The 24,549-nt window shown below is 36.4% G+C and overlaps 1 protein-coding gene across 1 annotated transcript in view; it reads right to left on the bottom strand.

Moving 5' to 3' along the window:
* Positions 1-270: 270 nt before the first annotated feature.
* LOC106868943 (ras-related protein R-Ras2) overlaps positions 271-24,549 on the bottom strand; it is a 33,359-nt gene continuing 9,080 nt past the window's right edge. The window contains exons 2-5 of the mRNA XM_014914417.3: positions 22,832-22,934; positions 15,662-15,770; positions 6,307-6,425; positions 271-475 (exon numbers count right to left, since the gene is read on the bottom strand). Of these exons, the coding sequence (XP_014769903.2) occupies positions 403-475; positions 6,307-6,425; positions 15,662-15,770; positions 22,832-22,934 (404 nt within the window). The 3' untranslated portion in view covers positions 271-402. The remainder of the gene's footprint in view (positions 476-6,306; positions 6,426-15,661; positions 15,771-22,831; positions 22,935-24,549) is intronic.

Raw genomic sequence — 24,549 nt, 5'->3', positions numbered from 1 at the left:
ATCTCTCTCTATATATGTATATGTATTTCATATACGCACAGTAATACATGGAAGTAGACACATACATACTTATATATATATATATATATATATATATATATATTATATTATACTTTATACACAATGGCAGAGGAAGTAGATAACAGGTTGTCCTGTGAGGAATGCTGATTGGTTGGGTGGTTGGTTGGTTGGTTGGTTGGTTGGCAGGAGGCTCTGAGCAATAAAGTACAGAACCAGAAATAGGCATAGATAGATATACAGATAGAAAGATAGAGTGAGTGAGGAAAAGAACAAGAGAGAGTGCGCAATAGAGTGAGAGACTTCTGGGTAGTTTGTTTTTGTTGTTGTTGTTATTATTAATATATCTTGTTATTTGAAGAAGCAGAGACACTGGATAATATGCTACAGTATACAGCAGGCTCGTTTCAGTTTTTTCTCAGGTTTCACTTGTGGACGTTCTTCGTCTTGGAATTTTCTAGAAAACAGATAAAGGAATGAAAATGTATTAATGAAGAAAATTACTTTTGCATTACACAAAAAGAAAACAATTATGGATAAATATGAAGTAAAAATGAAGAGATAAATTCAAGTGTTGGAGAATATTATTATTACAGCTAAGAAAGGTGACAATTTGACAGAATCATTAGCAAGCTGGACAAAATATTTAGCAGCATTTCTTCTGGTTTTACATTCTGAGCTCAGTTATCATCAAGGTCAATTTTATCTTTCATCCTTTCTGGGTCAATAAAATAAGTACCAGTTTAGCATTGGGGTTGATGCCATCATCTATCCTGGCCCATAATTGCAGGCCTTGTGCCAAAAATTGTAAAGAATTATTACAACTAAGAAAAAAAATCTTTTACATCTTTTATTCCAACATAGGCTAAGCATCTAGCAAATCCAAAGTGAAAGAAAAAAGAGAAACGTAATTTGCCTCCTCATAATTTTGCAATGAGACAATTCCATCACACTGTTTCATTTTTCATTTGTCTTTACTTTTTCTTTTATGAAGTACCATTCATAAATGGTGTCAATAACAGTAAGCAAATTAAGAGCTGTATCTATGCCTATCACTCTACTCAAGCTTTTGTTCATGTGAGATGTGAAGTTCAGAGCTTTCAATAGATGTTATGTTGTTAACTTTTGAAACAGTTCTTGTTAAAGTTTACCTTTAATAAGCAACCGATGTAAGCTCTTGGTGGACAGGCTTGTAACACAGAGGCAGACAATCAACTCTTTAACTACCATTAATGACTATACAAAATGTGTGTGCAAGCATGATAATATTTAAACTGAAATATTTGTAAACAGACTGTAATATGATAAAGGAACATTATATAGAGATTTGATCATATGTGAAAAACACAAATTAGAAAATGTGTCACACAGACATCCAGTTAATTGTCATGTGCAGACCGTGATATTTTCATGTCTCCAGTATATTGGAGGAAAGAAGGCAACTTTTGCTTATGAAATTTTAATGTTCAAGAACAAATGAATGTTACTTTTATTATATGACCATCTTTAACAGTGTGGCAAATCCTTGATGTAGAAAATAAATTATTCTAGTTGGTAGTTGGAAATTTTTCAATAGTGATAGAAATTTCTACAAAAATTTGACAATTCTATTCTTTTATTTTAAATTGCATAAAGATTGTGATGAAATGCTAAACTTCTGCTTTGGAAGACTCACATTCTACAATGAACAAAACAATTTCATAATTGTTTATATTAGTATCCTTTAAACTCCAAATACTTTTGGCTTTTTTATTACTGTTTTCTATGACCCATTGTAACATTTCTGAGTGTCTGAATGTATATATCTTTAATTTAAAGGGATATTCAGTAAGATCTGTATGTCTTTTTGCTTCACTGTTTGCATTAGTTTGGTAATGTCTAGAAAGTCACATATCATTACAAGAGCAGATATTAGAAGTGTTGCAATTACATAGAGAAGAATTTTGCACATCTATACTGATAAGATTTCTACTGTTTATACTAGCTGTAGAGTTTTAGCGTGATTGTAGCTTACTTTCAGTCATTAATGCATACTGTTCCCAAAACAGGATAATCAGAAAATAAAACAGTATGAAATATTTATTAGCTGTAATTAATCACAAAATGAAAATGAAACTTTATGGATTCATCCATTTTTATTAAAGATGTTATATAAGGCTTATGAAAAAATATTTGTTATATAAGGTTTTTGAAAATCCTACTAAATTGCATCATCATCATCATCGTTTAACGTCCGCTTTCCATGCTAGCATGGTGAAACCGGATGGCAACACCAGGCTCCAGTCTGATTTGGCAGAGTTTCTACAGCTGGATGCCCTTCCTAACGCCAACCACTCAGAGAGTGTAGTGGGTGCTTTTACGTGTCACCCGCACGAAAACGGCCACGCTCGAAATGGTGTCTTTTATGTGCCACCCGCACAAGCCAGTCCAGGGGCACTGGCAACGATCTCGCTCGAAAATCCTACAGGAGCCAGTCAGGCGGTACTGGCAACGGCCACGCTCAAAATGGTGCATCTCATGTGCCACCCGCACAAGAACCAGTCCAGGGGCACTGGCAACGATCTTACTTGGCTTGCCGGGTCTTCTCACGCACAGCCCATTTCCAAAGGTCTCGGTCCGTAGTCATCGCCTCGGTGAGGCCCAATGTACGAAGGTCTTGCCTCACCACCTCAGCCCAGGTCTTCCTGGGCCTACCTCTTCCACGGGTTCCCTCAACTGTTAGGGTGTGGCACTTTTTCACGCAGCTATCCTCCTCCATTCTCACCACATGTCCATACCAGCGCAATCGTCTCTCTTGCACGCCACAACTGATGCTTCTAATGTTCAGCTTTTCTCTCAAGATACTTACACTCTGACGGGTATTCACATTGACATTACACATCCAACGGAGCATACTGGCTTCATTCCTTGCGAGCTTACGTATGTCCTCAGCAGTTACAGCCCATGTTTCACTGCCATGTAGCATGGTTGTTCGTACGCATGCATGGGCATTTAAACTATAAGAGAATTATACCATATGTTTTGTTTCTTACCTTTGCATTTATGAAGATTAGTGTTGTTCTATAAATATAATGTATATATTATATTTTTAAATCACTGTCTTTTAAATGTCATTCAGAGGTTTCACTACAATAGCCTCACACCAGTCTTTGTGTCGAAGACAAAACAGACGACACAGAAAAGTAATTGTAGTGAAAGGACTGGAAAAACAGTTGGTCCTAAAGCTGGCACAAAAATCGCCATTAAAGAGAAACTGCATGAACAGAATCACGTCAGGGTCACCAGTTTGTAATAATTCGACCATGCGAACCAAAGGAGATGGCGACGTAGACGGAAAAGGCTCCTTTTTACCATGTCGCACAGTCGAACAAAAAATAAGATATATAAGATAGAAGGCTCATCGTGAGTGATACGAGCCATAGTGCCAGTAAATGAACTGATTAGGACAGACAACCGATATATATATATATATATATAGAGAGAGAGTAAGTTTATTAACATAGTGAAACTGTTTGTGTCTGTGTGTGTGCATGCGACATATATAAATAACACAGTAGATAAGTCAGGCCTTCGTGTACAAGAGAATGTATACAACAATGTGAAGTAACGGACAGTCGTATAAGCAATAGTGTGTGTACCATATGTGAGAGTACAAGTGTGCGTGTGAATGAGAGGAACACAGAACATAGAAAGAGTGTCTGTAACATAGACTACAAGTCTCAAACACTGAGATAGAGAAATACCAGTTCGTATTAGAGTTACACAAGGAGATAGAATGTTCATACGCAGGAAGTTGTGGCCAAGTAGCAGAGCTGTGGTATCACAATATGTGTGTTGAGCGTTGAATGCTGTGACCGTTTACCTGATACGGAATATTCTTGCTGGTTAGTTCTGACTGTTGCTCGTGGTGGAAACAATTCACTCAAACAGTGTCGATATAAAACCGAGTGTGTTGATATTGGTGTGTACCTGGTGGTGGGGTTGCTGGCGCACGACATTGTGGTAGACAGTACATAGGTGGTGAAGACGTCAGCGCTGGAACTGGCTGTAGCTGTGTTCTGTATGTGTGGTCAGCGACCAGACCTGTGAGAGATCTGGAATCGAAGACGACTACCGTCATGGGATCGGGTTTATTTATAGTTGAAATAGGGCTCAGCGGAAACCCAGAAAAACTCTATCTCACGTGACCTTATCACAAAGCCACGATTGGATGTAATCCACCCTTAGCAAGCAGAACATGGGGACAATTGCCGCACAAATAAGAACCAATCAGGATGGTGGACAGAAGGGTCCAAGGTAGCCTAAGGCTAGATGTTAGCAGCTTTGTTATCATTTATGATTGAATGCCCGAGAGAGAGGTTTCACTACATGAGCAACATGTTTAAAAGATTTTTCATCAGAGAATAAGATGGATGTGCACTTACTAGTGTTATTAACTAAATTTTTAAGGATTATTAGGAGATAGTTGGAATCTATATTAGTAAATTGCATATTTTCATTAGGTTTACTATAAAAGTAGTATTTACGAGTTCTTAAATCTAGAGTTATGCCTAAGAAATGTGCTCTGTTTAGTTTGTATTTACTGTGATCTTTAAACCTAATTCTTTGAATATATTGATGAACACTTTTCTAACAGCATCCATTGCATTTATAGCCATTTATATTTCATAAAATGGCTAGTCTATCATCACAGAAGATTAAACTCTGTGCAATGGAATCTTTTCTAAAAAGTAGGTCTATCCACAATTCTCAGACTCCTGTGCAGTCCCATGGCTACATTAAATAATTCCTGGTCACTATATTTAATTTCAAAAGACAGCAATTGTGAAGTTGTGAAAAAGGAACGGCACTTACATTTTTACAATGAGAAAATTGCAACTGTCTTTGTCTTAAGAAATGCATTGCAATGTAGCTGAACAAAAACCTACTTAACTTTATATATCTATATTTACAACATCAGAGAGTATCACAACTGACAGATTTGTTTAGGGACCTGATAAATTGTAGATTCTTATTACAAATCCTGAATTTTATTCTGTGCAAACAATTCTTTAGTAGTAAATATGGACCATGAAGGAAATAAAAAACAAAAAAATCATAGCCATCACTTACAAGCGAGTATAACTTAGCAGTACGTTGCATATTTTCATTAATTGTTTTAGATACTTATGGAGTTGTAAGCAAACACAGGCACCTTCTCAGCCCTCCCATCTCTGGTCCTGTGACAATGGGAGGGAGAGAATGCCACACCATCACTCAGTTGGTATGCACTTTCAGCTAAGTAGACTAGGACAACATAAAATGTAGTACCTTAAGAACATAATGCATTCCAGAAACCGAAGTCATAGAATGAGGAAAGTACAGTAACTACTTGAAACATAAAAATCTATTCCAGTCAAAACGATACACTAAAAACACATTATAATATCCCAAGGTTGCCAGACTTCATATTTCTTCAAACAATTTACAATAATGAAACTAAATGCATGTAGCTAAGATTCAGACTATAGTTTAAAGGCCAGAAGTCCGAAAGCTTAATCATGTAGACATCATTTTGACATACATATTTTCAAACTTTCTTGCCAAGTCTGGATACATAACTTGCTTATTAACTTAAACGAGCACTTTTATGGGAGGTGGGCCAATTATGTTAGTATTGCTATCAGTGAGGCTATATTTTATAAAGCTGACAAATATTTTGCGAACAGCAAATACCATTCCTCACATCAAGAGTATCTAATATTCAATTTTAATTTTCTACATTAACTCACCTTGACTAAGCCGATGCTTTGGTTTTCAATGGAAAGACCATTTCAAGTTTGCTGGACTTTAAACAATTACATACTGAATGTTTCAAATCTTGGAAAATATTTTCATTCATAGAAAAATCCAGTTAACAGCATCTAATGAACCTACATAGTTGTTCAACTTACTAAAAATATTAGCAAAATCTATCTTGTTCAAATCACACCATTCCATCTTAAAAAGAAAAAAGAGAATATGTTGGATAAGGTAGTCTGGTGCACACTACTCTTGAAAGGAAAACAGAATAGCCATATCTTCAATGTTCTTCATCATAAATATACTTAATCAGGAATGACCTGAAGCTAAACAACAGCTTCAATCTATTCACAATATTACTATAGAGAAGTAAATTATTTGTACCTCACATTGCTTCAATTATTAAGCATAGCAGATAAAAATTAACAAAGAATAAATAAATAAAAAGGGGGAGAGAATTAAAAGAAAAGGATGTTCATCTTAAATTAAATCGGAGAAAGAAATTACCTGATAATTCTGACCAAATCATAGAATGCTTGGTCAACATTCATTCTGTTTTTGGCACTTGCTTCTGTATAGCTAACTTTCAGCTGCCTGGCGAGTTCCAAGCCTTCATCTTTACTAACCTGTATTGAATAAATATATAAAAATCTTTCATAAAATGAGCAGATCATACATAAGTAAACAGAGGCATTAACCACATTAGAGGAAAACTGGTTATGAAATTCCACACTTTCAGAAATTGTAAAATAGGATCATGATGACGATGACCACTAATTTCAAGATACAAGTTTAACTCTGCTCTTAAAAAAAAATTTGGGTAAACTTTACTATATATTTGGTGTGATATGCATGGCTATTCCTTTCATTATTTTTCTGTCACTTTACTCTGTATATTTTTGCTGTTTGCAGCCTACAATACACTCTCCTCTCCTCACACCTTGTTTTTCATTGCTCTCAATAGTCTCGCCAACACTTACCTGCTCTTTCCTTTTAACTCCTACTTTGTTCATGCATGAAACACTTTCAACTGACAAAGCTTCATTCCATATTCTACAGCTTGTATTCTTTGACATCACTCCTCCACCCCTGTTATTTTCTTATTTCCATTCTTGAATTTGAAGTAATAAGGCTAATACTTTTTGTTGAAGCAGAACAGCATTACTCTTCACAGATTCTGCTGTTTTATTATACGATGGGAATTTCTTGACTCTAACTAACACAGACATATTCAGCTACAAACATGGAGTACAGTGCACTACACTTATTCAAGATGACAAGAAAGAAGCAATCAAGTAGTGTGAGAAGGAGTTATAAATACATTGAATGTTACACTTGATGTTTTACAAAAGTTTGCTCAGCCTTATTGCAAAAATATTAAGGTTTGCAGTGTCTACAGTGAGAACAAAACATGACTTAAAACAAAATTAGGCAAAGCACTCATGTAGCTACTCCTCAAACATTGTTTTCACAAAGACCTGATGTGATGAAGAAAAGGTAACAGCTCTTGAGTATGTGGATCAATGATCAAATTGGACATAATGTGTTGATAACACAATGGTCACTCAAGCAAAAAGTAAAAGTTTGTGTTACAATTTGCCAAAAGAGGAAGGTACAACTCCTTATGCAAAACATTTTTAGCTAGTATTTGCACAATATAAAAATGACTAGTGAATCTGCCAGTGTTGATACAGAGGCTGCTACAAATTATCCTGGAGAACTGCAGAAAATAGTTGCTGATTGAGCCCTAATACACTACAACAAACCATCAATGTTCATGAATTAGCTTTCCTGCAAGCACATGTCTACAGTGTTGAAAAATAGCACTGTATTTTAAAGCTTCCAAGAATCATCTGATACTTCTTGTGGGAGGGAGAAAATACTAATGGTGATTTGAAATTAAAGTCTCTACTTGTATAACATTCTGAAAATCCAAGGGTTTTCAAGGGCTATACTAAATATAATCTACCTGGGATTCAAATATGAAGGTTTGGATGTCTATGAGCCTTTTCAAAGACTGGTTTACAAATATTTATTGCCCTGCTGTACAATATCAGATGTAATATGTTCAACAAAGCATTGCTCTTTATAGAAAATGCATCAAACAAGTCAATAAACTTAAATAATATGAGGACGGAACACATTCACAAGAGCTAAGCTTCTTTACTCCAGCCAAATACACTGAGGTGTGATAGCTAACTCTAAGGTACTTCAACTGAAAATAACTTTGAAACAACTTATAAAGGCAAATGATGGAAAGAAGAAACTTATAGTAACATAGCTGGGTTATGAGATGAAGTGGGACCCTCAGCTACAAATGATATTTGGGTAACATTTGATCAGACAATACCTGTGACTTTACTAACGTGGTGAGCTGACAGAAACGTTAGCATGCCAGGCAAAATTCTTAGTGGTATTTTGTCTGTCTTTACATTCTGAGTTCAAATTTTGCCGAGATTGACTTTGCCTTTCATCCTTTCAAGGTCGATAAATTAAGTACAAGTTGCATTCTGGGTTCAATCTAACCGACGGGCGCCCTCCCCAACAATTTCGGACCTTGTGCCTAGAGTAGAAAAGAATATCTGTGACTTTACTGGTTTTCTACCAGCAAAAAGTCTACATGAAGTTTACTAAGATATTGTGACACTGGCCTATGATGTAGGGTTTGAAGAAATCAAAGATGATGTTGAGTTGCTACAAGTCCCTTTGAAGAAGTTTGTCTAAAGAGAACTTGATACTGTTAAAATTGCAGGGCAAGAAGATATAGCAGCTCTGTCCACTATGCTTCAGTTGACTGGAAAGATGTGGCTAAGGGAATGATATCCTAATCATGACAGTAACCATAAATAATACAAGAGAAGTTCATTAAGAGTTATAAAAGAGATGGTATGTCATAAGCGTCAAACAACTTTGGATAAGTTCTTCAGCCCTGCAAGATGCTGAAGGTAACGATCCCCTTCTTCCCAGTAGCTGCTATTGCACTACCTCCTATCATTACATAGGAAGCAACATCATTTGTGGCAAGTACATACTCTGCCATGATATAACTGTATTCTTATTTATTTCCTAACATATTTCTCTTGAAATGTTTTTATTGTGTACATACTGCATTGTCTATGCTCAAAAGTTATTATCATGCATAAATGTGGTTGTATTCTTTTTTCTGGAAAAAAAAAAAAGAGAAAGAAAAGAAGAAGAAAGGAAGAAAAAAAACAAAACAAAGAAGCTATAGGAATGCATTTCAATTTTCAGGAATGCATTGATGTTTTAATGCAAGTGATGGGTGTAATACATAGACATAATTTGATGCTAAATTAAGGGCAATGGATGGTAGAATTGTTAGAACAGTGAACAAAAATGCCTTGTGGAGTAATGTTTATACACATATTGACTGATATGTGTTGTTAACTTCTGCTTAGGCAACCAGGGACATAAAGAAGATCTCTACCTTCGTGTTAGGCCCTTTAAGTTTTAAATGCATCTTATTTCAATTACCATATCAGCATTCTGAGTTCAAATCCTTGCTGAGGTTGATTTAACTAACTGTTCCCCTTCCCTACCTAAGTTGTGACATTGTACTTATGTCAGAAATAATTATTATCTAAACAAGGCATGTTTAACTAGACACTCAATTAGATAGACCTATTTTATTCTCACTATTAGAGGCTTTTATGAATTATTTCAAAGTTCTTCTCAGATAACAGCTCTTGAAGTTAGCAATGCCACATTGATCCATAGACTAGAGCAAAGAAGTTGTGTCCTCAGGAATTTGAGAATTTTGATTAATGAGTGACATGACTCATTATTGTTGATGTAGTATATAGCAATAAACATTCAAACATTGTCACTATCTTTCCAAACTTTACTGCATTTCACATGGAAATTTTGGTCCACCAAAGTTGTCTGGTGTATAAGTTGACCATTCTTTTTTAATTGCAAATTTTGGTCCAAAAAATGTGACTTGTATACCAAAAAATACAGCAATTGAAATAAGACACATTTAAAACTTAAAGGGCTTAACTTAAAGGTAGCAGTCTACCTTATTTCCCAGTCAACTTGTGTATAAACATTAACTGCTCAGAAGTCCAATCACTGCTACAGAATTTGATATTGTACTGGTAGTGGTGGTGAGGAGGCTAAACTCAGAAATGGAGTCACTTCTACCTACAAACAACAGCCCACCGTCACTAAAACCTATTTATAAGAATGATTTGTATTTATTTCAAGCAAGTAGGTACAAGATATTCAGTCCATTAAGAAATGATCAACATCACAGAGAAGTGTGTGTATGTGCGCACGCACACACACACACACTGAATGATGCCAAGATAGATTCTGTCTAGACATACTGTAAACAAAAACGGGATATTTCATTAAGATGTTTATGCCTTGCCTGTACAGCAGAAATATCTAGCTAGTATTGGGCAAAGGTTACAGTTAGAGGTTTTAGACATTGCTACTGCTGCTACTGTTATGGTGCTAATACTACACTGAGTTTGGTTATTAATAGTAACAGTTGCAGTGTTGGCGATGATGAGAAGAAGGGGGAGACAATAAGAAACAGAGAAGAGAGAGTTGAGAGAGAAAAGTGAAAGAGAAAAGAGAAAGTGGGATGGTAAGAGAGGTAGAGAGTGAGAGGGATAACAATTTAGAAAAAGACTGGAAAGATTGAGAATGGAGAGAATCTGAGAGATAGGAACAGGAAAGTAAAAAGAAGAGAAACAGAGAAAAAAGAGGAACAAAATTAGGAAGAGAATGGAATAATAAGAAAGGTGGGAGAAAGATGAACCCATACATTTTTTGGATTTTTTTTAGCCAGGAAGGATGATCATGCCTATGATCCTTTTTAATAGGAACTTTGAGACTGGCAGGAGGAAGGTATCTTCAAACCAGAAACCTAGTCTGATTGCTTGCAACAGAGTGAAATCTGCTAAAGCATACAAAAACCAGATAGTGGTATTAAATAGGATGTTGTATTTAGTTTATCACCCAAGTAGGCCATGGTGGAATTTTAACTCAGAAAGCAAAGACCTGAAACAAATACTGTAAGGCAACTGGTTTGAGGTTCTTACAGTTTCACCCATCCAATGAAAGGATAAAAGGCAAAGTTGACCTTGGTAGGATCTGAGTTAGGAGTACAGAGAGTTGAAACAAATGCTGCAGGATAGTCTATCTGATGCTCTAATGGCTCTGGCTCTACCAATTCACTGTCCTCATTTAGTCTAAGTCATGCCCACATACAAAAATGAACATAAAATGAATGAAGATGAGCAGTGTTGAGCAGTGCCATAACTCTACCAGATCACCCAAGATTGATTTCAAAGTTCAAATTTAACATTTGAATGTTAATATTTGCAGAGAAAGCATGGACAGAGAGTTAATCTGGATAATACCTTTGATCGCAATACAAGATGTTTTAAAAAAAAGTCATTGCTCAAAAGAGAATCCATTTCTTGTTGCATGTCCCTATTTAAGAAAATCTTGATGTTGCTGTGACATGCATGTATTACTAGAGTAAATATTTTCACTGATGTCCCTTCCAGTCACTTACTATTCAGTTATGTTAACAAAGTAGCTGAATCAACCAGTCTATCAAATGTTATACACTGCTGTCACAATGTGCTTCCTTGCATTATTGTAGCTTTTGAATGATGCCATCTTGTTGACTAGATAGAAAGGCCAACATTTCCCTAAATAGAATGCCAGTCTGTTGAAGAGTTACCCATTTACTGCTGAGTAACTGTAGTAGTATATTGTAATATTGAAGTTGGCAGACAGAAGTTAGTAGAAAAATATATTGTGCTGAAGAAAAAATGGCTGGGACAAGTTTTAAACTTCTGATTGGCCAGAATCACAGTAGATTAAACTCAAAACCATGAATGCAAGCATGACTAAGTGGTTGAGAAGTCTACTTAACAACCATGCATTTCCAAATTCAATTCTACTGCCTGGCACTCTGAGTAAGTATCTTCTACTACAGTCTCAGGTTAACTAGAGTGGAATGTGGTAGACAAAAACCATAGAAACCCATCATAAAGACTGATACTTTATTTTTGATCCCAGAAAGGTGAAAAGCAAAGATGACCTCAATGGGATCTGAACTCAAAACGTAAGGGGGGATAAATACTGCAAGGTATTTCATCCGACACTTTCATTGCTGTCAATTTGTACTATTACTAAGTTTTCATTACATCAGATAGACAGATTTGCATTCACAACACATATTTGGATAGTTTGATTAATATATTACTGGTTTGTTAAGAGTATTTTGTGTCATTGTTATTCAATATGAGAGAATATATCAATAGATTTTAGCAACATTGTCTGTAATAGACAAATGTGAAAACCATATCATTTTATATAATATTTTTGTGGGTAGAAAAATAGAAATTAACTGAACTAGTTACAATCCAATAATGGAAGTACTTGATTGCTGATGAAATCATAAAACAGGATTGAAACTAGTCTAGCTGATAGCTCTTTCCCTGTCTGCAGATATATTATATATAAAGACATGTTTACATCTGTCTGTTACGTACACCGTTAGTTATTATATATGACCTCACCATTTCTTTCTTTTTTTCTAGCTGGGAAGCCACATATCTTCTCTTCAGCAAGACACCTGTTCCTGTCCTCCTATCATACTTACACATCCTTCAATATTATATCCCACTTAGCTGAAGGATCTTGTCTTTCTTGTGTGAGCACTTGGCAACCTTTGGGCTGGTGCCACACCAAAAAAAAAAACAACATATCCAGTACACTCTGTAAAGTGGTTGGTGTTAAGAAGGACATCCAACTGTAGAAATCATATAAAAGCAGATCTTGAAATTAGACACAACCCTCTGGCTTGTCATTTCCTGTCAAACCATCCAACCCACTAACCCATGCCAGTACAGAAAATGGAATCTCAAATGATGATGATATATATATATATATATATATATATATATATATATATTACTGATGGCATTTCACACCTGCTTTCCAAGCTGGCATGGGTTGGACAGGTCATTGTCGCACTCCTAGATGGATTCGAGGACCAGATCTCACTCATGAGCTTTATTTTGCCTTGGTTTCTATGGTTTGATCATATCAACCACTCTACAGGGTGTACAAGGTCCATTTTGGCATGGTACCAGCACTAGGGAGGTTGTCAAGTCTTTGACATGACTGAAAAGATCTCTTGATTCTACACTTAACAGAGTGCACTAGGTGCATTTTACTGTGGCACCAGTACTAGAGAGAATAAGGGTTGAAAGCATGATGGATAACAAGATATAGATAAATGAAGGCTGTTAATACCAAACAACCAGGAGTGGAGTGTAGGTAGAGTATATGGGGTATAAACATATCTGGTGAGATCCCCTAAGCATATACTATGAGAAGGTGAAGGTGATAAGGATGAAGGAAAAAGGGATAAAAACCAAAGCAAGGGAGTATTTTGTTGGTGACAGATACAGTGGTATTCTTAATTACTACACTAAAGGAATTGTACAGTGAACAGAAGAGATCCACTGCCATCTTCGTGACACTGGCAATATAGTACAATGAGAATGATAAGAAGGGAAAGTGATTTGAGAGATAAGCAACATGGGGAAGTGATTGAGAGATGAACAATAATGGGCATTTGTGCAAGAGGCATAAGCAATAGAGAGACACAGGTAACAGTGGTATGGGTGATAGACAAACGAGTGATAAAGGGATGTATGATATGGGGGAATGTACCTTAGAGTAAGTGATGGGAAGCAGAAGTGGTAGAGTGTTAAAGGAATGAGAGGCCATCAAAGACTTCACAGTATGCAGATAAACATAGATATATCTACACATACATAAATGTTTATACATGTGTAGCAAACTCATAAGAGGCGGAGAGAGAACGTAAGTTCGTTTGCCCGAACATGAGAAATTATTGATTTCTCATTGGTTAAAAATTACTGCCCATAGACGAATTCTGAACTTCATTGAAGAAATCTTTCACGGGGTTATGGTTCTATGATTCGTGTATGAGTAGTTATAAAAACCCTGATTTTCGGCAAAATCTCCACTGATCGTTGGATGTTACTCAAGTCCACGATACTCACCCTTTTGAGTATAGGCTAATATATATGCCATGTTCAATACTCAAATCCGACAATATTGAATTGTCGTGAAACCTTATTAGTTAGAATGAGAAACTAGTTAATAATAAATTTAAGTCGTAAATTCTCTACGATGAAATGCTTTGTTTCTAAATTTCTATAAATGTAAAAATATGTATATAATAAATTAATGTAGAAACTTAATTCCTTTTATTTCTCGTTTCTTTCAACTTGTTGAATTTATTTCTGTATATTAATGAAACTGTATTTTTTTTATGTGTAACGGTCAAGAAAATATAATCTAAATCTTCAACATACATGCATGTAATGAACGCACATTCAGCGTCTTGTCATGTATACATCATAACATTTACGCAGCCTAAACTAAACTAAGATTTATGCTTAGTGATAAATACTTATAATTAAGTTATAAGTAACGAGATTATCATTATAGCTTTTAATTAAATAAACAATAATATTTGTTATAGCTTACGAATGAAAACATTGTAATAAAGATATAGTATATCTCACACTTCAACGACCTGTTGTGATAACAAACAACCAACATAAAAAAAACTGGTGTCCGACCTGTTATACACATAAAACATGTACCAACTGTACATGCATATATGTAAACAATGTGTTTTGTCATACCCTGAGAGCCAAAACAATCTCCTCCTGAACAGCATGTCAACAATCCATTTGGTCCTTTGTAACCTCCTTAAAACTTCAAGTCTGTCTTCACTATATGTGTGTGTGTGCGTGCGTGTGTGTGTGTGTGCATATTTTTTACCAATGTACATCAGTAAAGAACAGATGCTCTTTGTGCAAAGTCTTTCATGATATTCGTAGTGCAACAAGGCAAAGACACTCCACTGCCACTTTTGCTACCAGAAATGCAGTAAAACTGTAACTGGTCCATTGGAAACTTGTAACCAATGACTATTGTTCACTAATTTTCAAAGTGCCTATCGAATAGCATTCTTGATGTAGTACCCTACCTTGCAAGGAAAGCAAATTACTCAACCAAACTTGCCTGAAGTATAGTCCTTCTTCAAAGCCAAGTTCTCCTTAGAAATTTCAAATCTCATATGCCACTTCAATGTATATTAAACTTCTACTGGGGCAGCCACAACAACAATGAATTACAATCATCACATCATTTTAATGTCCACTTTTCTATGCTAGCATGGTTCAGATGGAATTCATTGAAACAGATGCCCTTCCTGTTGTTATCCCTCACATGTTTCCAAGCAAGGTAATATTTCCCCATGGCCAGACATAATTTCATGGAAGATTGGAAATGAACAATATGACTTGTATGATGGTGACACTTGTTTACAATATCATACAATGTCAAGATGAAGAGACATAAATACACAATGAGTTTCTTTTAGTTTCTGTCAACTAAATCCACTCACATGCCATTGGTTGGCCAGGACTATTGTATAAGATATTTGACAAAGGTACCACACTGAACTTGAAACCATGTGGTTGGGAGCAAACTTCTTGACAGATATAAGATTATTAGTAAAGATATTCTAGGTTGGTGATTGGTGAATCAGAAAGAAAATCTTGCTATGGTAAAACTGACCTCTGATCTTTTTAGAGTATTAAAATAAATATGAGTCATTTCACTGATATCAAGTTTAGAGCAGAATATTTCAGATAGCAACTGATAAAAGAGGAACTTTTGGGCACTTTACTTCACTTAATTCCTTTGATTTACAAGTTTTCTAATGAATCAATATAAAGATAGTAATAGTGGTTTTAAGACTTACCGATCGGTTATCTTCTAAATCTGCCTTATTTGCAACTAAAATCATGGGGAACTCATCTCGATCTTTTACTCTTAAGATCTGTTTTTGAAATTTATATATTTCCTCAAAACTGCAATAAGAAAGAGATTCAATTATTACAATTTATGGAAAATATAATGATATTGGACTAAAACAAATCCAGAGACCGGGATGTAAGCACAAACACACATCTTAAGATACAGTGAATTTTAAACAAAATATGTTTCTGCTTCAACTATCCTGCTTTTTTATTAAGACTACTAAAAATTAAAAATAAACAAAAAATAAAAATTTCTGGCCAGAAGATGAGGTCAATACTCATCTATTTTCTACCACTTGAAAAAAAAAATAGTAGTAAAGTGTTAAACTTTTTTAAACCCTTTTGACACTAATCCACTTGACACTGTTCAAGCTCTATGACACAAACTGATCAAAATGAAAACTTTCCTTGGATATTCAATGTTTATTCCAAATACCAGATTAATAACAACAAAGTTTTTTTTTTTACTAAATTCTTCAATATTTTCAAAATTAATTGAAATAAAGGCAGTGAATTTCAACAGAAACATGGTAATGAAAGTGTTTTGAATGATAATGAGCTTATTGTATACAGTGTTCAGGTGCACTACAATATTTTTGATACAAACTTATTTTATGTACCAGATTTATTTGCATTCGTGTTAACAAACAAAAGAAAACCTATTGTTTACATTCATCGACTAATATTTTGTCTCAAGATAAAATACATTAAACAATGTATAGTTAACATATTTTGTGAACACAGATGCATCAGAGAGATTATATGTATTATACAATGTTGTACAAGCCTTAAAACTCAATAGATATACAGTCTACAGCCTTCCATGTGTTACTTCTATCAAAACCTCATGGGCTTAGGTACAAGATCTTTAATGTAAGCACTGAACTTGGACACATCCCCAGAATGAGGCCATCCAATCTATTTTCAACTGTCTTGTGTCTGCAGATATTTAAATAAGTTTACAACAGTGGATTCAAGTCTCAGACATCTCTTAAAACAGTTCAACATTATCCTGGTGGCATACCAAAAAACTAATTCTAGATGAAAATGACAAGCAAGTTTTATCTACACCCCTTGTTTACTATGCATGCATGCATGTATATTAATAATAGAATAAAACAATTATTTATAACAATCCAATCACAAAACATAAATCAGGTTAGTTGCCATATCATTGTGGCTTTGAATTCCTTTTGAGATTCTGTGTATCCAACATGATAATGTGTACTTTTCATGATGTTACTATGAAGACTAGCAGCAGTAATAGTCGCAAAAATAATTTATGATACTGACTTGTTAGAAACAGTACTACAGGGGATCAGATGATCAAACAGCAGCTCTATGGTACATGGGAAGGCATGTGATGGTGGTCTATTGATAACCTTATCATGATCAGTCGACATGCATAGGAAAGGATATCTAAAAGCTAACTACCCGTCTTCATCTTCAAGTTTAATCCAAGTTGTTTTTTCTGTCAGCATGGATCAGATAATGTGCAAGAAATTTCACTCTATTGTGCTTTTAATGAAGCATTTGTCCAACCTCATGAAAAAAGTTTATGGCTATACTTGTCAACCAAGTAATTCTTCAACTGGAAATAACTTGTATGCACAGTATGCGCTAAGATGCCAAACTTGCCAATTGACTGATTGTAACCCTTTAATGCATATTTGTTTCCACAGCTCTTTTTGCCTCACTATTAGATTTTGGACTATAGTTAGGACTTTCAATTTTCTTGATTGAATTATGGTCCATTTGTCTAATATCACTGTCATAGGAATTCCAAATCTAGAAAAATGGTTAACACATTTCCTTCCATTTCTGAGTTCCTTCTGGTCATAAAAGACTTTCAATATAAGCAGTGGATGAGTCAGCTATGATTGATAGACTCCCAACATTTTGTATCTTCTGTCTATATGTATTCTTTCCCAGAGCCATATGGGTTAAACTTTACTAAACTTTCCTTGATGAGAGTCCTTATTAGCAGTGTAAACTAATTCATTCTATATTAGAACTTGGCTGTGCTACTGGCCTGAGAATAAATGCTCATAGTAACAACACCGTTATAACGAGGCACAAAATGATGCTTTAGGCAAAGTTTTTAGACAACAGAGAATATCTGTTTTTGTCTGAATTGATTGCATTAATAAAATCCAATTTTACAAACTCTTTTTTCTGGATCAATTTTGATTACAAAAAGGATTTGCAATGGGCCTTAGCTGTAGTAGCTGGTTATCTTTTTTTCACTTTAGGTCCAAACATTTTCATTTGTCTGAGATTTGGAAGACAATTGGAGATTTCTGCGGGACAACCTGTTGAAAGCCACCGACCAGATTTGTGGGTGGTGTAAGGTCCCCTCCCAACCCAGAGTAACGTGGTGGTGGAACAAGGAGGTAGACAGGGCTATTAGACAAAAGAAACAAGCTTGGAAGGACTGGAAGAACGGTGGTAGCAGGGAATTGTACCAATGTGCCAGAAGGGAGGCTAGGCGACAGGTTTATTTAGCCAGAGGGGAAGCAGATAAGGAAAGATTTGCCAATGTTCTGCGCCGTGAGGACCAAAGACTCGAGGTATTTCGGGTTGCAAGACAGTGTAGGAGAGAGAATAGTGATGTTGTAGGAGAGAAATGTGTTCGCATGGATGATGGTACGCTTGCATTAAATGAGGATGCAAAGAAAGAGGTCTGGAGATGCCACTACGATAGATTGCTTAATAAAGAGAATGAATGGGAGAAAGAGAGCCTGCCTTATGTCGACCCAATAGAGGGACCAGCTATCCGAGTTGATAGTACCAGGGTAGATAAAGCAATTAAGAGTATGAAGACCGGGAAAGCCCCCGGCCCATCAGGAATCACTGCAGAGATGCTCAAAATATCTGGCAGTGTTGGCTATAGCCTAGTCACCCGTATTACGAACCAGGTGATACACGAAGGAGTCATACCCTATGACTGGTGTAGCAGCATCATAGTCAACTGCTACAAAGGTAAAGGGGACGCTTTAGATACAAATAATTACAGAGGCATCAAGCTGTTAGATCAGGTTATGAAAGTTACAGAGAGGGTCATAGCCCAACTAATTAGGGAGCGAATCAATTTAGATGAGATGCAGTTTGGGTTCGTGCCAGGTAAAAGCACTACTGATGCCTTATTTCTAGTGAGACAGTTGCAAGAGAAATACCTAGCCAAGGATAAACCTCTGTACCTGGCTTTCGTTGACATGGAGAAAGCCTTTGACAGGGTCCCCCGATCCCTTATCTGGTGGTCAATGAGGAAACTTGGGATAGAAGAATGGCTAGTGAGAGCTGTGCGAGCCATGTACAGAGATGCGGCCAGTAAGGTGAGGGTTGGAAATGAGTACAGCAATGAATTCCGGGTAGAGGTAGGGGTCCACCAAGGTTCCGTCCTCAGCCCCCTATTATTTACCATAGTCCTCCAGGCAATCACAGAGGAGTTCAAGACAGGTTGCCCCTGGGAGCTCCTCTATGCTGATGACCTTGCCCTAATTGCGGAGTCACTATCAGAACTAGAGGAGAAGTTTCAGGTGTGGAAGCAAGGTCTAGAATTGAAGGGCCTTAGAGTCAACCTAGCTAAAACCAAAATCCTAATAAGTAGGAAGGTAGATAAAACACAAACCCCTTCAGGTAGATGGCCCTGCTCAGTATGTAGAAAAGGAGTAGGTAGTAACTCTATAAGATGTACCCGGTGCAAGCTATGGACACATAAGAGGTGCAGCAACATCAAAGGCAGGTTAACTAGCAAGTTAGTTTTTGTTTGTGGCAGATGTTCAGGTGCAATAAAGACTGCAAACAAACAGGAAACAACTTCTATCTCATTCCAGGGTGAAAAACTAGAGGTAGTCGATAGCTTCCGCTATCTGGGCGACCAAGTTAGTAGTGGGGGTGGGTGCGCTGAAAGTGTAGCTGCTAGAATAAGAATAGCCTGGGCAAAGTTTAGAGAGCTCTTACCCCTGCTGGCGACAAAGGGACTCTCACTCAGAGTAAAAGGCAGACTGTATGACGCATGCGTACGAACAACCATGCTACATGGCAGTGAAACATGGGCTGTAACTGCTGAGGACATACGTAAGCTCGCAAGGAATGAAGCCAGTATGCTCCGTTGGATGTGTAATGTCAATGTGAATACCCGTCAGAGTGTAAGTATCTTGAGAGAAAAGCTGAACATTAGAAGCATCAGTTGTGGCGTGCAAGAGAGACGATTGCGCTGGTATGGACATGTGGTGAGAATGGAGGAGGATAGCTGCGTGAAAAAGTGCCACACCCTAACAGTTGAGGGAACCCGTGGAAGAGGTAGGCCCAGGAAGACCTGGGCTGAGGTGGTGAGGCAAGACCTTCGTACATTGGGCCTCACCGAGGCGATGACTACGGACCGAGACCTTTGGAAATGGGCTGTGCGTGAGAAGACCCGGCAAGCCAAGTAAGATCGTTGCCAGTGCCCCTGGACTGGTTCTTGTGCGGGTGGCACATGAGATGCACCATTTTGAGCGTGGCCGTTGCCAGTACCGCCTGACTGGCTCCTGTAGGATTTTCGAGCGAGATCGTTGCCAGTGCCCCTGGACTGGCTTGTGCGGGTGGCACATAAAAGACACCATTTCGAGCGTGGCCGTTTTCGTGCGGGTGACACGTAAAAGCACCCACTACACTCTCTGAGTGGTTGGCGTTAGGAAGGGCATCCAGCTGTAGAAACTCTGCCAAATCAGACTGGAGCCTGGTGTTGCCATCCGGTTTCACCAGTCCTCAGTCAAATCGTCCAACCCATGCTAGCATGGAAAGCGGACGTTAAACGATGATGATGATGATGATGATGAGATTGTCTTTCTTTAACCCTTTAGCGTTCAAATTAATTTGTCAAAAGTAATCCTTATTTATTCACATTAAAAAAAATTTATCTGATATTATTTTGTAGCTTCAAGATAGGAAAGATCTAATTGCTTATTTTTAGAATGACATTGCAGGGTAGGTGTGAGATGCTGGTTCTGGCCAGTTTGAGCATAAAATGTGTAGAATATTTGGGCCGGATACAGCCAGTCTAAACACTAAAGGGTTAAGTATAATTATATTTTCAAAAACACCACTTAAGCTTCAAATGAACAATCTTGAATTATTATAGCATACCGAATATCATTTAGTTTCTTAATTGCTTTGATGTACTAAGATAAACCAATTCAGACCTAGTGCCATCTACAAAATTTTAAATAAAATTTTGAACTGTTTGAGTAATGCCTCTATTTTATCAAGGTTTAAGTGTTTATTACACTCCATCTTGATGTAGTTAGTTAATTATGTAAGTTTCAAATCTTCATCATTTATTGTTTCACTTATATTAATTTTATTAAATATTAATAAAATAAATTCAAGCCTTCAGATGTCATAATTGTGCTTCAATGTTCACCATCATCTAAGCAGCACACTAAAAATCTGATAGAAATGACAAGTACATTGTATTCATACTCCTCGTTTACTGTGCATGCACATATATTAGAAACAGAATAAGCAATTGCTTATAAAATTATAAATATAACAGGCCTAGAAACAGTTACAGACCTTCACCTACATTTTACCAACAAGTCTCAAATTCTTGCTGGAATTCTGCACCAGCAATGCTTATTTCCAAAACAAGGACACTATATACTGGCAAATTAAAGGCTTCTCCTTCACTTCCAGATTCAGCAGAATGCTGACCAATATATTTCTAGATGACCTAGAATGAAAAGTAGCAGGAACCAAATGAAGGTTTGTAAATGTTACATCCCTTTTGACCAATGACAAGACTGACAAGGTTCTTGATATTCCAGTGTCTTTCACATCAATATTACTTTTGAAACTTAGTCCTAAATGGACCCTTTAGTTAGTCCAACCTCAAGGCATTCTTTGTTTCAAGCTAAAAACGATGTAATTTCTATCAGAACAAAACTAAAAATGATCTTTTCCTTCACCAAAATTCCATATCCCAAGAGTCTGAATTACCTGTGTGATGGCTGAGTGAATTTGTTTCACTTAAACAGATGTCATTGAATGTTAAAGATAGAGAGGGAAGGAGAAAGAGGAAAGAGTTTACATGAAATCATTCATTTTATGTCTGCTTTCCATGCCAGTATGGGTTGGATGGGTTATCATGGTCTGAGTCAGTTCTTAGTAGTTATTGCCCTTCTAGACAGGTCAGAAGACTACCTCTCACTTCTATGTTTCCTTTTGGCTTGGTTTCTACAACTGGATGCCTTTCTATCATTGACCACTTTACAGAAAGTACCAAACTATTTCAATAGAGAAGAACTACCTATTCAACTGACAAAGGAAAAGTACACACTAAAGTACTTAGTCTTTGTCATGCACTAAGAAACAAAAATATTGTACTTTGATACATATTTTACCAAGGATTAGTAATAGCTGTAACTGACAAGGGATAAGTCATGTAAAAAAATCTATACTTGTAGGTGTGCATATGATGCACAAACTTATACTGGATCAACTGTACCATATAATTCAATCCTGCACATTTAACCAAATAAGAACCTGGTCTTTTTTTTTTTTTTTACATAAAAAAGAAATGCTGAACAAAGCATGTGTTTTGATAAGATACTCTGATAATTTGGATCATAAGATTGTAAAAGTCCAATTTATTAAGACCCTTAAAACCAGCTTAACAACTGAAGAGACTGGACTTCTTGCATAGGTACAGAAATAAAAGCCTGATATCCATCCCTATAGAAGCATGTATCAACCTTCTGGATCATTTCTAGAAACCGGCTGTTTAAATCACATTAACCCTCCTGAAAGAAGCCAGTAAATTCATCTCTGGCCATGGCTATTTCTGTTAATGCTGATCTCTTGCTAAAACACAAAGAGTGGTAAGTACATCAAACAAATGTTTTTGATTCAGGAGTTAAATCAAAATGTGGAATTGCTAAGCAAGGAATGCTGCTATGTCTAAATTGGTAATTCAGCAACACTGAGTGACATACAGAAAGCTGAACGATATTGATTAAATATGTAGTCTTGGAAACGGCTGTAAAATAAATATCAGACAGCTGGAGTTGTTCAACATACCTTGGTTGATAACTGGAAGCTGAAACATTATAGATCCTAACAGTACTTACCTACTTCTATCTGTTACAGAGAACACAAGCAGAAAACCTTCACCAGTTCGCATGTACTGCTCTCGCATAGCACTAAATTCTTCCTGACCAGCAGTATCAAGAACTATAAAAAAAAAAAGAGAGAGAGAAACATCATAAAATATACCAGAATGCAGTGTAATTTGTCAGATAAAAATTTCAGATAGACTAAAGAATGTGTTAGAGTGTGTGTGTGTGAGAGAGAGAGAGAGAGAGAGAGAGAGAGAGAGAGAGAGAGAGAGAGAAAGAGAGAGAGAAAGAGAGAGAGAAAGAGAGAGAGAGAGAGGGGGGAGTGGTCAACTTGAAATTTCTCCTACCTGAAAGGAGAGATTTTACTAAATTCAGATGTGCTCTATATGGTAGATCAAATAACTGTTTTCAGATGTTGGGTTAACAGCCACAGAATCAGCTTTTCATTATTGAATAAGTTGCCATATACCAATAACCATTAGTATAGCATGGCACAATAAATGATGGGATGGCAAGTAATTTTTATGAAACATTACAAAAGATCACTAATACTGTTGTAAAAAGACAAGCAATAGCTCCCATCAAGCACTTGTTCTTGTGATGAGATACAACAACAAAAATATTACTTTCAAATTTTGGCAACAAGGCCAGCAATCTTGGGGGGGGGGGTATAAGTTAATTAAATCAATGCTAGTGCTCAACTGAAACTTATTTTATTGACCCTGAAAGGATGAAAGTCAAAGTCAACCTCAGCTGAATTTGAACTCGGAACGTAAAAATGGAACAAAATGCTGCTAAACTTCTTGCCCAGCATGCTAACAATTCTGCCAGCTTGCTACCTTATACAGCAACTAAAATATTACTAATAATATAAGAACCAATGTATTATGTGTAGTGACGTCATTTGGCGCCAAGGTACGGTCGCCATTGCTGCGTTTTTATCCACGCATGCGTGGAGTTCAACATCTAAGCGTTCCCGCTTTTTTCATTCTTTTTTTCTCGCCAGCCTGCGAAGAGGCAACACAGGTCCTACAGAGCTCTCTCATTGAGCGTGGTCGTACCAAGCTGTCTCTCCAACAATCCAACTCTGGGGACAGCTCACAACAACATTCCGGCGTCTCAGCAACCAAAGGCTGCCTATTTCATCCATAAATAAATATTGTTGTGTTGATAGTTCAGAGTTCTGCGTTTCGTTGTTATTCCGAATTTAATATAGGAAAGCAGGTGTACACCTAATGGTGTGTAACCACTTCCCTAAATATGTAATTCCATATACAAAACAATCAGCAAAATACATTCTATTTGCTTCAATGACAATATTAAGGTTAGAGAAGAAGAAAAACCTGTTATTTTACAATTCATGCACTTAAGGTGAGCTTTTTGATGCATTTAACAGTTCGTAAAAGCCCAAACTTTCATCAAATCTTGATTTTTGAATATTTCATTGAATAAAGAATCAGAGAATGAAGGAAATTATAAAGATGCAGATCTTTAATTCTCTTAATTTTTAAATAAGAATACCAGAAGAATTAGATTACAGGAATGTGATTGTGCAATAAAATTAATCTATAAGTTCATATTGGATGCTAAAGTTTCAATACAACCCATCAATTTGTTGATTTTGCATATCTGATAAGTATTTTGATTGACTACAAAAATGAATACTTGCTAATTCCTTCAGCAGAAACCATTCTGTTAGCATAATTTATTTTGAGTGCAGTGGTAGTTTT

This window comes from Octopus bimaculoides, chromosome 10 (assembly GCF_046866305.1).
Source record: "Octopus bimaculoides isolate indiv1 chromosome 10, ASM4686630v1, whole genome shotgun sequence".
NCBI classification, from domain to species: domain Eukaryota; kingdom Metazoa; phylum Mollusca; class Cephalopoda; order Octopoda; family Octopodidae; genus Octopus; species Octopus bimaculoides.
The sequence above is the reverse complement of the archived record's forward strand: the minus strand, read 5'-3'. Positions and strand labels throughout refer to the sequence as shown.